At 36.7% G+C, this 14,411-nt stretch overlaps 1 protein-coding gene across 2 annotated transcripts in view; it reads right to left on the bottom strand.

The window, feature by feature from the left end:
• The window catches only part of ANOS1 (anosmin 1), a 124,462-nt gene that overhangs the window by 93,951 nt on the left and 16,100 nt on the right, over nt 1-14,411 (bottom strand). For both annotated transcript variants that reach the window (XM_067466809.1, XM_060769921.2), the window contains exon 2: nt 9,497-9,544. In XM_067466809.1, coding sequence (XP_067322910.1) covers nt 9,497-9,544 — 48 coding nt within the window. The remainder of the gene's footprint in view (nt 1-9,496; nt 9,545-14,411) is intronic.

Raw genomic sequence — 14,411 nt, 5'->3', positions numbered from 1 at the left:
CAGCTGCTTTCTAGATGGCAAAGATTTACAGCTGATTAGCCTGTATAGTTCAATTACTTTTGATAAAAGGTTCTAGGAAAGGATTATTATTGTGCCCAAATAGCTCCGAAGAAAAGAGAGGGCTTGCTCAGAATCTGAAGTGTGAATATCCTAGATTCTCAACACAGTGTTCATTCAAGCAGATAAAACCACATTAAAGAAGCATTTAGTGCTTCAAAATGCCAACCACAGTATCTTTGTGTGTGCACTTTTCCAAAAGGCCTTGATATTCCACTCTCCCACTTCTCATTACTAAGCCAGAACACACAAGCCATTGCTGTGGTTGTACATGTAAAGCCTGAAATACAAACTTGGGGAAATTCTACATAGCCTGTGGTACTTCTTTGTCCGAGTGAGCATCCCTTGATCCAAAATGCTTGGAACCTGAAGTGTTTTGGATTTTGGTATATTATTTTGGGAGGGTGAGATTTTGGCAAACCAGTATTTAAATATATGTATATCACGAGACATCTTAAAAATAGGATCCAAGTCTAAACACAAAAATCATGTATGTTTCTTATAGATTCATGTCACACAGTAATCTAAGTGCAGGGCCAAGGCAAAAGGGGAAGGTGCTTCAAGAGCCGCACCTGGAGCTCCTCTTTGAGGGACATCATCTCTAAATAAATGACCAGGGCTCAATGCTGTGTCATCCTAGGATTTCTAGTTTGACGCGACACCTGCATTCTTTGGCAGAGAAGGCTCAAGGCCTTATAAAACTACAGTCCCCAGGATGCCATAGGATTGAGCCAAGGCTATTAAAGGGATTCATTCTACAACACAGATGCACCCCAAGTTTTTCTTTTCCATTACTGGAAGCTTTGGTGTTCTAACACAATTTATTATAATGAAGGAATTCTAAGCACAAAATTACTTTACTGATAATGGCCTATTTCTTCCATCCCATCCATGGATACAAATATTGCAAATATCAAAAGGATTATCAGCGAGCTCAATTTTGGTACTGTCACACTGTAATTCAATTTATACCCTTGCCATAAAAACTTTTGAAGTCAGTTCTGTTGGTTTCTGTAGTATTTATGACATAAGAATCTTTTTGAAATAATAGATTTTATCAGAATATAACAAGATAGTACTGAACACAAAAGAAAATGACCTTCACTCATGTATGGAATATTTGAACTAGAAAAATCTGATTACAAGGGTAGATAAAAATCACTCTTTTTTCAGCACAGCCAGCTGTATTTTGTGCCAGATAAATAAAAATGCCCTGCTCCTGTGCGTTTTCAAACTTACATTCAAAAAACAGTGTATTTAGGAAGAGAAAGCATTTGTCATTTTTAAATTCATACACTATTCATAAGAATTTGAGGGCCAGTTCTTTGATTACTTTTGTTCGACAGCTATTAGAATTTTATTTGCTTAAAGAACCAAATAGAAGTGTGGTAGTATTAACACTATGGGGACATATTCTCTTGGGGTTTTTTTGTTTCAATGTTAATTATCTTTACGGTAAATAAATATTTCTGCTATTCTATAAGGTTCTGAATGTACAACAGGCATAGTAATTGTTTATGTTTTTTCTTTCATTTTATTGTAGAATAGCCTGTAATAACCTTTGGCTGAGCAATAATGATTGATAGATTGACTTAAATCAGGACTACTACTACTGTTATTATTACCATCATCATTATTATTATGTTTATTTACACTCTGCTTTTTCTCTCCACAAGGAGATTCAAAACAGCTTACATTAAAAGAATTTCAATACAACTTAAAAACTACAAATATAAAAACATTAAAACATGATTAAACATCATTGGTATTTTTAAAAAATAATAATATTCTTTAAAAAAAAATCCATAAAAACATATTCAAAACTAAAAACCACAGCAGCCCCTGACTTGATTTTAAAACCTTCTTCTTTAAAAGCCTGTCTGAAGGCCCTTCCACACAGCCCTATATCCCAGAATATCAAGACTGAAAATCCCACAATATCTGCTTTGAACTGGTTATCTGTGTCCACACTCAGATAATGTGGGATTTTCTAACTTGACATTCTTGGATATAGGGCTGTAGGGAAGGGCACTAAATAAGAAGGTTTTAGCTTCCCTCTGGAAGGACAGCAGGAAGGGGGCCATTCTGACTTCCCTGGGAAGAAGGGAGTTCCAGAGTCAAGGGACAGCTACCAAGAAGGAAGGCCCACTCTCTCGTTCCCACCAATCAAGCTTGAGATGGAGATGGAACTGAGAGAAGGGCCTCTCCTAAAGATCTCAAGGACCATGCAAGGAGATTTTTCTTTCAAGGATCCAAAGAGAGAGAGAGCGAGATTAAATGGAGAAGTTTTTTCCCTCTTCCCAGTGTTCACTTTTGTGCTGCAGGTTAATGATCCCCTAAAATGCAAAATAATATGCCTGGTAGAAATATTCTAGTATGCAACAATAGCGTGCTCACTGTAATAATGACAGTTTTTGCAAGGGGTGGAGCAAAACTGTGACATGATTTCAGACAAAGTCTGATGCTGAAGGCACAAGTGACAATTGGGCTTTTTTACTTTCATAAAATTTGACAGACAGAAAGTTGCAGCAAAACTCTAATTATGTAGATCATAACTTATTTTTCTAACTGCATTCTTTCTAAAAACAACATAGCTGGATGCCCTGCAGAACAGCTCACAGAGACCAATTTTTGGAGGGTAAGCCCTTTGACTAAGATTTTGGTCTTGTTTTTAAAGACGGACAGTTTATTTTCCTGCTGCATTTATATCCTTAGTCATCCCTTCTTTCACAAAATCCTCTTTATTCTTAAGGCTCTGAATGGCCTCAGGGTTGACTCAATCAATCAGCAACTGCTGTCAGTGCATTGTTGCCACCAACAAGAATTTTCAAAAAGAAATAAAGATAGCAGACTTGTGATTCACAGTGCATGTAGTCTACTTATTTTCAGTCCTTGTAAATGTCAATGTGCAGGCATTCCTAAATTGTTGTCCGATCATCAGTTGTGTTCAAACCAGAAGCTGCAAACTTACTGGCATTTTAAACATCATCTCTCAAAATACCTCTGCTTTCGTAACACTTCTGACACAGAGATATAAGAGTACCAAAGCTTGTTTAGGGTAATTAGGAGGATATCACAAAAATAGCCTCCATGCTCAGGTACACAATGTTATGGTTGCCTTTCTGAAACAATTAATTTTGCCTTCACATGAAACATCATTCATATTATTGAAATAATATGTAGAGCTGGGAACAGACACTTCTAAACAGAAATGTTTATATCTGATATACATTTCTGAGAAAATGAATGGCATTTATTTACACAAAATATTCCTGTACTTGCACCCTAAATTTCTGTAAAATAAAATAAATACATCAGTTAAAAGTGAATGACTAATTCTAATGTGAATGGCTAGTAGTAATGAAATATAATGAACCATTTTCTCCCCTATAGTGATGTAACATGATTAAAACCAAGACGAGCTCAGAAACTGTACGAAATTGTATACAATGTATAGGCAGTCTCCAAGTTACAACCAAGATAGGTTCTGTAGGTTTATTCTTAAATTAAATTTGTTTATAAGTTGGAACAGGTAACTCCACCCCCCCACCCCCCCAAAAAAATATATTTAGTTTTGGATAGCATAGGGAAGGGTTAACATTCCTATGGCCTGATCAGAAGATTTCACCTCACTTTTTGTCCCTGTGAGCATTGGATTTTGGAAAAAAAAATGACTTGTGGAAACAAAGATTGGTGACAAAGCTTCAGTGGAGACACCTTTCTCCATGACAGCTCTTTCAGGAGTGAATCTCCCTTCTGAGGGATAAATTTCTCTCACTTCCTGTTGTCTCACCTTCATTTGTAACTTTAAGTCATTTGTAAGCCAGATGTTTGTAACTCGGGGACTGCCTGTATATGTAATCAGTTTGTTGCATCACAAGCTAAAAGAAAAAATTAAAAATTTAGAAATCCTTGTTGACAAACATGGGTCTCTAGGAAATTCAGTTGTATCTGGGTCAGAAGCCTACAGAAAATTAAGTAATTCAAGGATGTTTCATTAGAAAATGACAGATGTAGACACACAGTAGTAGTAAAAGAATAGGGACAATTTGACACTTGTCAAGCAATAGATAATTAAGGAAAGACTGTAGTAACACAGATCTTTAAAAGTGATGACAAGAAGATAAAATCAGTTGTGGTATAAGATAGGTAATGAATGACTGAACTCAGGAAAGAAGGGAATCAAAAGATGTAAAGCCAAATGGAACAAAGTTCAGACTTAATGAACTCTTCTTTATTTGGATGTTTCATTAGGCTAGAGACAGATATCCCTGAGAACATCAACAGTGCCTTATGTTCCACAAATAAATGAATACAAACATTCATATAACAATTTAAAAACTTGAAATAGGAAATTAAATTCTTGGACATGACTTAAATTCTAATAGAAAACGTTGGCTACAAAATAACAACTGCCTTGAAAGAATACCATTAAAGATTGTCAGCAATTAAAGGGGATTGTTTGGGTCATTGGGAAGCTCTTGAAGTGACAGGGATATTTTTAAATAGTTAGTCACATGTAATCCATGGGCTGTATTTTGCTTACCCACACTTCAAATCTTACAGGTGAGAGACACCATTCACTGTATTAAACCTTTGAAAATCAGGCTGAAAGAAAATAAGCAGGCTAATCTACTTCAAAAGTATCTGCTCTGTGAAAAGTATCCAGAAAAGGCAGTCCCATCCCTTGCTGTTGTTATTAGGTACCTTCAAGTCATTTCTGGCTTATTGTGACCCTAGGTCAGGTTTTCTTGGAAAAAATATTCACCCAATGGATTGAGATGGAATTTGAATTCTTGGCTGCAGAGTCATAATCCAATACATAAGGCACTACAGTACACGGTTTCAAGCTGGTTCAGTTCCTATTTCTACTCCAGTTCCGTCACTACTCAGTTCATTTTAAAAAATGCACAAACACCCCCCTTCACTGGGATATATTTCTATGTCCAAAAGAAACCACTTTTCCCCACATTCAGAACTACTACAACTGCTAAGACTGACTCCAAAATTTATATTGAGCCATTTCTCCTGTCTTTAAAAAACAATCCAAACTCAGGTTTAACTTTGTGAGAGGTATGCAAAGTATTAGAAGTTAGTTTATAAATTGTATTGAGTTTATGTTATTTTACATTTTGCTTTGATTGTCTCATTGTTTTTGGGCATTGAGTGTTTGCCATTTTGATAATTTTTGTAAACCGCCCTGAGTCCCTTCGGGGAGAGAGAGCGAGTTATAAATAGAGTTATTATTATTATTATTATTATTATTATTATTATTACTCTTGGATGGTCTTCCATTGAACTCTATTCCTAAAACAGTATTAATCCAGCCATATGTCCTGCAGCATGAGATGTGTAAAAGTTGTAGTAATGTATGCCTCTGAAGTCAATTTTTTTTTTAAATTACCATTGGCCGATGACCATTTTTCTTGAACGCTATGCAAGAAATTGAGATGAGAGAGAGTGAGAGAGAGAGAGAGAGAGAGAATCATCCAGCCTTACTTTGGGTTTTTTTCTGTCATAGCACTGTCTATTGAACAATACATGTGCTGTCTTACAAATGCTACTTGTGGGAAACTGTAACAGATTGACAGGATAATGTAACCTTTCTTAGTTTTCATTAAAAAACAGTTTTATGGCCAAATAAATGAAGAAACCTTTTCAAGACCAGTTTGCTGTGTCAAAAGAAGATTTAACTGTACATTTTTAATTTCTTTGAATTAGTCAACATTTTAATCTCTAAAGCTACCTGAAATGATTAGATTAGACTTTAGAAGTATCTTGATGCTTACAGTGTATTCTATATTTGTCCTTGAAGTGATGAAAGAGACGTTGTATATGAGTAACTTTCCTAAAATTACTTTGAGGCAGTGAGTAATTAAAAAACAATTAGAGATTGAGATTATGGAAAGAGATTTGATGTAGCATCCTCAAAAGTACAGTGACTGCCATCCAACATGTCACTGCAGGACACAACTCTCTCTTTCTCACCCACCTCTGATCTCTACAAACTTTTCTGGGATCCTTTAAATTTGCTTTCTTTGCCTTCCCAAGTTCTACTTTGACTGTAGGTGGAAGAAATGTTTTTGCTGAATTTGAATATCACTATTTTAATCTTTATCATTTATCTTCACAAATAGCCATATTTACACAACCTGGAACATAGAAGCCGCTTAAAAGCTGCAGTTTGGATCCCTTGTACTTACTTGAGCAGTTATACCATACAAATCTTTCAACTCAGTAAAAGCAAAATATGCTTTGATCTATAGAGCACCTTGGCTGCATACTAAAGTGGAAGTAGTATCTTTCTTTTGCACCTATTTGAGAGACATACTGTACTTTCCTTCTTGAGACAGATTATGAAAATTTCCAAATCAAAGCATCTGTTCAAAGCAAACAAATCCATGCTGTCAAAAGCATTTGCAAAGAAACATGAATTTATAGCTGAGTAACTCAAGAAAGGCCACTACCATAAGTGGGTCAAATTCTCCTTTGTTTATCTTACTGCTGACTACCACTGAATCCACCTAGCTAAAATATACTTTGTATGAGGAACATTTCTCTAGGAACAGAAGCCTCAAATCAATAACTGAAATCAATATTGCACGCTGAAAGCTGGTGTGCCAAGATGGGCATTCTTTTCCTTACAACACAAAAAAACGGAAAATGGTCGCAATAACCACAACACATTCAGGGATAGAAGACATATGACTCCTTGTGATTCTCATCTATTTCCACATAAGAATTACAGTAAAAATAAACTGGTATACATATCTACAATTATATACTTCTTTCCTGCAGCATCAAAGGCATTACAAGGTTTCCTGACTTCACACTTTTAAGTAAACACACTCAAACCCTATAGACTGAGGGACAGGGCATCTGGTCAGGGGTGTGTTTTCCCAGCAGACCACTGCAACTCCACCTCCAGGCCTTGCCTCCTGCTGCTGAACGAATCTTGGTGGGCAGAGCTGAGAGATGATCCTTCCAGACAGGCTCCAAACCCATAATGGGTTCTGGATTAGCCTGAGGCATCCAAACAACAACACAGACTAATCTGATTTAACCCAGAGTAAACCTGGATTTCCAAGTTGTGCTGGGTTAAAAAAATACCAGTGAAGATCCAGACCTTCCAATAAGGCCTGAATCTTTCCTGGTGTTGGGCCCGTGCTGATTGACTCTCAGGACCCCACTGCCACTCCACCGCCTGTTTCCGCCTAAGCTTATTGGAGAGGCCTCCTTCTATCTGCAGGCCTCTTGGAGTAAAATCCTATCATGTCAAAATGATGTGTCAGGAGCTTTGGAAAGGGGAGGGCTCTCCAAAGCTCCAGTTCCACTCAGGATTTTGACCCATCTGGAAGGACCCAAAGCTTTAACCCCACCATCTCATCCAGACAGGTCTCTGTAATATAAGTTTACTTTTAAAAGAATCAGAAGGGCGTTTTAAGTGTCTGACAAAGATTTAGTACAGGTGTCAATCTCTTCGAAATGGAAGAGCTATTATGTTTATAATAGCTATACAAATACTTGATTAAATGGGAGAGTAATGCCAAAGCTGATGAAATTGTATAATACAATTTTGCACTTTTAAAAATTGCAGTAACTCTTTGGAAAGAAAAGAATAAGATGCTTTTAAAAGATAATTTTACACAATCAACTCATTCCAATATTAGTTATCAGCCAAGTCATAAGCCTTGTTGCTTTTCTTTGTTTTTTTATGAAATGAAATTTGCAAGGCCTCTCCTAAAAGAGTCTGTCCTTACTTCAAAACATGTCATAGTAACGTACATGATGGATCTTCCTTATTTCACAGCACAGCAGTCTCATTCGGGCTGAAGAAGAAAAAGAACTGTACAGTATTTCTTTAATATTTCCTCTCCAGAACCCTCTTTGGGTATGATTACTATTAATCCAAAACCAAGGCCCCATCTACACTGACACATATCCAACTTTCATACTGCATTATATGGCCAGTGTAGACTCATATAATGTAGAGTTCAATGTATTTAAACTGCATCACATGAATATGCACCGACCATATAATGCAGTTTTAAACTGCATTATATGGCAGTGTACATGGGACCTAAAATGAACTCTTGTAATTTGGTGGTAAAAGCTGATATGAGAGAAAAAATTAAATGCTTTCTAAGGAATCCTTGAATAAGAGATTTTTATGTAAAGTTCTCAAGATACTGTCAGTGCTCCACATTTGCAGGTTTGACTTTTCTTGATTTGATTATTCGCGGATTTGATTAATACGTTTTCTCTAGGAATCTCTACATTCCCCGGAGTGATTCTATGGTGGACCATAGAGTTGACCTGAACCTATGGATTTTTGGAGAAGTGTTCTCTCAGGTTTAAAAAAATAGTAGATTTTTTTATTTGTGATATTTCCATTTTGAAAGCAGTCCTGGTAAAAATAGAAGACCTAATGTATTTTTCTGCAGTGTGAAGCAGAAAACACAATATATTCTATTTAGTTAACTAGTAAAGATCAAGCATTGCTTTGGTTCTTGTTCATTACCTATTCCTCAAAAAATCAACAATGAAATATAGATGTCAGCATGCTTCAATACATGTTCCTCCACATTACGGAATCATGGAATTACATAGGCTAAATAATATTTTCTCCGTCAATTATTAGAGTACTTGTTTAATAGCTTTGCAGCTGAATTTCTGAAGCAGTGGGATAGATGCACTCCACTCAGCTTTGTATGTGGATGAAAAGAACAGTCAGTGCCTAAGCCCTGTACTTCCACGTTGACTTTCTAAAGCTGATGAATCATTGTTGCTTCTCTCCAGGCAACTTAGCAAGATGCTTTTCTAGTAGAATCAAACAGTTATTAGCTCACTTGCACTCTAATCTAGGAGGGTCAAAAAGTCAGCTATCACAAAAAGGCAACTACAAGACCATCAGAAATATCCTAAAAAAATTAACTCTTCAGAAAATTCAATTGCCAAGTAGAATAAAATATTGGACCTCCATCAGCTTGGAATTTGGGTAGATTTTTTAAAAAATAAGATTGACTATTCTACCTTCTCAAGAATTACTAACTACAGAATAAATAGTATTAGACATATTTAACTCTTTTAAACAGTAGTGAGGCACCTGAAATAGGCACTTTTTAAATCCCACTGAGTCCAAGCAGGAGAACTGAGATGTACCATGGAAGTCAAAATATTAATACACTGGGTTCTATTTAATATTTAATCGCATAGCTTAATGAAAAGCCATCTAAATATGTGTATATATGTAGTAAGTATGTGCACTAAGTTATCAATAATCTACATATGATTAAGATATTGTAATTCCAGCAACTGTGTTATAGTGCAAAACATTGTAGCGCATAAAGCAACTCCTACAGATAGCAACCCAGAAACATACAGATGAATCCACAAGTACAACAAGCAATGACTATAGAAAGCTGAAAAACTACCATACCTTTGAGCACTGTTTGTGATTCTGGCACCAGACCAAGGAACCATTATTCTGGAATAGAAAGAGCAGGGAGAATTAGTGATATATCTTCTTCAAAAACTTTCTATGTTAATTTCCAGCTACATTTTTACTACAAACATTAATAGATTTGGGAAGTCTGAATAAGCAGAAGTAAAATATTCATGGTAAAATAAACCTGCATAAATCTGGACTTTCAGGGATAATTTGCAAAACAATAAAAATGTTCACTTTTTCCATTCTTAGTCCACAATGATGGTGCTATTTAGTGTACCTTGTAGTAATTTCCTACTTATGGTGACTCTAAAACAAACCTATAATGGGTATGAGACACACCCAAGATCTCCCAGCGGGGGAATCAAACCCTGGTCTCCAGAGTCATAGTCCAATGTTCAACCACTGCACCATTTTTTCCTATCCTAGCAGGAATGCCCAAGGTTGAAATCTTCTATATGCTTGTTTGATAACCCAGGTAAAGAACCCTTACCAATACCAGTATTGGAGGGCGGGGGCAGATGTTGTGATCAAAATGATTTATGGATTTTATCATATTTAACCACTGTGTATTTTGCCACACAAAAGTATAGTGACTATTTTTAAAAAGATACACAGAAACAGGGATTCACCAATGCTTCACTCTGGATCCTATGCATGTACATTACAACATATACAAAATAAACATGGTATGCATAGAAAATTCATTTGCATATGCATCTAATTTATTTTCCACCTTTGTCAGACAGGTTACTGTAAGTGTTATATAGTACCCTATGGCATCCATGCACATCTGAGTATCTTTTAACCAAGCTTCATGGATCATTATCATGGTTGACCAGATAATGGTTTTAATTTAAATACCAAGTGTGATCCCAATAGTTCCACTGCATCCAAGAGATCCCCAATTCAGATGAAGAGGAAGGGAAAATAGAGAAAATGTTGTGGGACACAGTGAAGGTAATGTTTAATTTTACACAGGTTTCTTGTGGAGCCAATGTGTAGAGGACTACTTCCATATTCATGGGTATGCATGTTTTATGAGTCAGTTTGGGATTGCGTAGAGGTGTACTTTCCCCACTTCCTTGGTGTCTTTGCCAGCACTAGTAAAACACTCCAGTGCTATAGATCCTTCTCTGCCAGTGGAGCAATAAAGAAAACTTTCACTGTATTCAAAAACTTCTCTGTCAGTGGATCTTAGGGCTATGAAACCAGCCAAAAGAAGGACCTTTCCATAATATTTACAAATAAAAATACTTACATCTTGACAGATCTTAAACTGAAAAGTACATTACATCTTCAACAGTCAGAACTTCAAATGTACTGATCTTATGGTTGGCAGCAAAGCCTCATAAATTATCCTCAATGTATTAAAGCACATGTATAACTAAATGTGAAATGTAATACTTGTGCAAATGCTTATGAAAGGACAGGAACAGAAATAAAAGTTTAGGAGGATGCCATAAATAACATAAGTTAACAAGAATGCTTCAGCAGACTCAGTGCCAGCCAAGGATTTATTATTTCCTGTTACAAAACCTAGCCAGCAGTAACTTTAAAGTAATATTTCATGCACTACTTTCTGCTTCTTAGTCATTCCTTCTTCTTATGAGAGACTGACAGCAAAGAGCAATGATTGCAATAACAGATTAGCAGTAACTAGCTGCATTATTTTACGGCTGTGTGGCTTCTTTTCAGGTTAAGCTCTCTTGCCTTTGGAATATATTGGTTGGAATAATACCCCAATAAATATCCATACACACAGTCTGCTAATTCTCTTATTGATTCTCCCTCTACTCTCAATTCCTAGATTAAACAGATTATCTTGAATTCAAAATTGTATTGCCTATAGCCACAGACTACTGCAAACATTCATAGCAAAATAAAGAAAAATGTTATTACTATTATATTACATGGCACAGTATAAATCCTAAAATAGATCGTTTTAAAAAAATGAGATTTAAGAACAATTTAAAACTTCTAAAAAGAAGTTCTTAAATTTTCCCATATTAAATTACCCAAAGTGTAATACAATATATACACATGGATTGTTTAGATCTATCTCAATTTGGTTTCAAAACAGGTGATGGGGCAGAAACAATTCTAGTCACTCTGGTGGCCTACAAAAGGAACTAGAGAAGAGGACTGTTCCTGTTGGTGCTGATGGACCTCTAAGCAGCTTGCAATATCATTCACCATGGAATCCATCTAGGATGCCTCTCTAGAATGGGGTAGGGAACACTACTCTATACTGGTTCTGGTCATTCTTGGAGGGGCAAACTCAGAAGGTGGTACTGTATGGGGCTACATCTACTCACTTTCCTCCAGTCCGTTACTGACAGCAGAACCTGGTTTAGTACAGAAACATTGTCCTTGAAATTAAATGGAAAGGAAAGAAGCCCTGAACCTAATTCCAGAAATCCAGATGACCTTTCTCAGAGGTTTCATGTAAATATTAAACAGCATGGGAGACATAACTGAATGCTGAAAAATACCCCAGGTTATTGGACAGAATTACAATTAGGCATCTATCAGCACCACCTTTAGAGTTTCGCTCTTCAAGAAAGACCAAGCTACAGTAAAGCGGTGTCTCTGGACCCTAAACCAGAGAAGTAACACAGGAAAATACCATGGTCAAAATAATTGAAAGTTACTGAGGGGTCTAGCTGGATGAACAGGAATGTGTTCCTCCTCTGTTGTTCCCTGTAAGACATTTACTAAGGTGAACAACCTGTCTCAGTTCCATTGCCAGACCTGAAACCAGACTGAAATGAATCTGAATAATCTGTTTCATCCAGGAGCACCTGCAGTTGGGAGACCAGATACATTCTAAATTCCTACCCACAACAGAAGATTGGACATTAAACTAGTCTCAGTTACTCTATCTTATTTCAGACTTACTAAAAACAACCAGGAAATGGATGCTTCATAAACTCTATAGATTTCATAGCATTACTTTTATATAGGACCAGCCTTCTACTAAGGCAAAGTAGAATTATTTCTTTCCAAATCACTTGCTGCCTCTTTAATACATATTGTGGGTAGATAAAAAAAATGACTAACTATTGAATAACAACAGCTAGTTTAAGGGGTCTTAGTAATTACTCAGATTAGCTGTTTTTCATTTATGTTAACAAACATTAATCCAGCCATGCACACATCCCAAACAGTGTTATAAATCCATGGCTGGTTTAAGCTTTATCATTAACCTTTACTGCTAAGCACCAGGAATTGACTGACAACCTTGTAATACAGACCGCTGAAGATGTCCCAGATCGCCATGTCCTGTTGGCAATTGTGTAGAGGGTGTGGGAACCTGTCGCCCCACACCCTGTTCTGTTGTGGCTTCCCCCCTCCTCATCACATGGGGGGAGCCCTTTTTCAGTGGCTCAACACATCTTTCTTTATAGAAAGGCAGGGAGCTTGCCGTTGTCTGCCATCACCATTTTTTTGGTGGCAGCAGCATTTCAGCCATGGAGCTGCCCTGGAAGTACTTAGCTGGTGTGTGGTGGGAGCCATTGGCTCCATGACTGAAGTCCTAAAATACTGTCAAGGTGCTGATAATAAGGTACGTAAAAAACATTTTGCTAAACGTATTTACTTGTACACTTGTGTAGGTAGGTATTACAGCCAGTATTAAATTGTTGGTAGGCAATATGTCAATGTCTAAAGCAGCGGTTCTCAACCTGGGGTCCCCAGATGTTTATAGCCTACAACTTCCAGAAATCCTAGCCAGTTTACCAGCTGTTAGGATTTCTGGGAGTTGAAGGCCAAAAACATCTGGGGATCCCAGGTTGAGAACCACTGGTCTAATGCTTCATTCTGTTTCCAGTTTTAACAAGAAATTCTCAGTTTGGATTTATCTGCACATACATATAATCTGCAGGAACTAGTCAAATACTTTAATCCTGCTAGTGAATTGCCCATTCAAGAAAATATCCACAATAATTAACACATACTGAAAACACACACCATGAATACTAGTGAGACAAAAAGGCCAGGCCACTCATTCAAAACTGATCAAACAGCAATATTACTGTATATTGAACAGTGATAGTATATACATATTGCTAGGCAATGAACACATTGTTTAAAAAGTCACTCAATGTATTTTCCAATACCTTTCTGTTTATAACCAAAAATGACATAAAATCCATTTTCAGAAATATGAAAGAAAATCTTTTGAACAGAGAGCAACATTTTCTTCATCTGTTTCATTTCATCCCAGGGCCCAAGGACAAAGATGTAAATTACAAAATCATGAAGTATGCTTTTTGCAGACATGTAATGACCTGGTGGTATTTGACAAAATTGATCATGGCAGATAGAGGAAGTATACCAGCCAAGTCCACGACTAAAGATGCAAACAGATTTATATCCTGATATATTTAGTACCTCAGGCTCTTCTTCAGAGAATAAACTAGAAAATGCAATGTATAATGAACAGAATGTGTTCTATAGAAATTGGTTTACTTAAAATCCACAACTCAGTCCTCTCATTTTCTCTGTGTTCTTAAAACATTCCTCTAGTAGAATCCATGAAATCTATAACTCAGGGAATTGTTGTTTTCAGACTCCTAGCCAACATGGCAACCTTTCCTAGATGGTACCACTTCAGAACACAGGTTGACTCTAACATGTCCACTAGTAGTTCAAATCGTGGTTCTCAGCTGTCGGATCTTTAGATGTTTAAATCCTTCGGTTCCTGGTTACTAGGGATTATTATGTCTCTAAAAGTTCCATTCAAATCATTTGGAGGACCAAAGAGTGAGAACTACTGTTTTCAACAGTCTTTTTCTCTTGCCTGATTTACATACAATCTTATCACATTAGGCTAAGGATTCACCATGCATAGTGACAAATCCATGGGGGTCCCAGCAGAGTGTGTGGAGAACCCATCGTTCCA

The sequence above is a fragment of the Anolis sagrei genome, chromosome 3, assembly GCF_037176765.1.
Source record: "Anolis sagrei isolate rAnoSag1 chromosome 3, rAnoSag1.mat, whole genome shotgun sequence".
Lineage (NCBI taxonomy): Eukaryota > Metazoa > Chordata > Lepidosauria > Squamata > Dactyloidae > Anolis > Anolis sagrei.
This window is presented reverse-complemented; position numbering and strand designations above follow the sequence as displayed.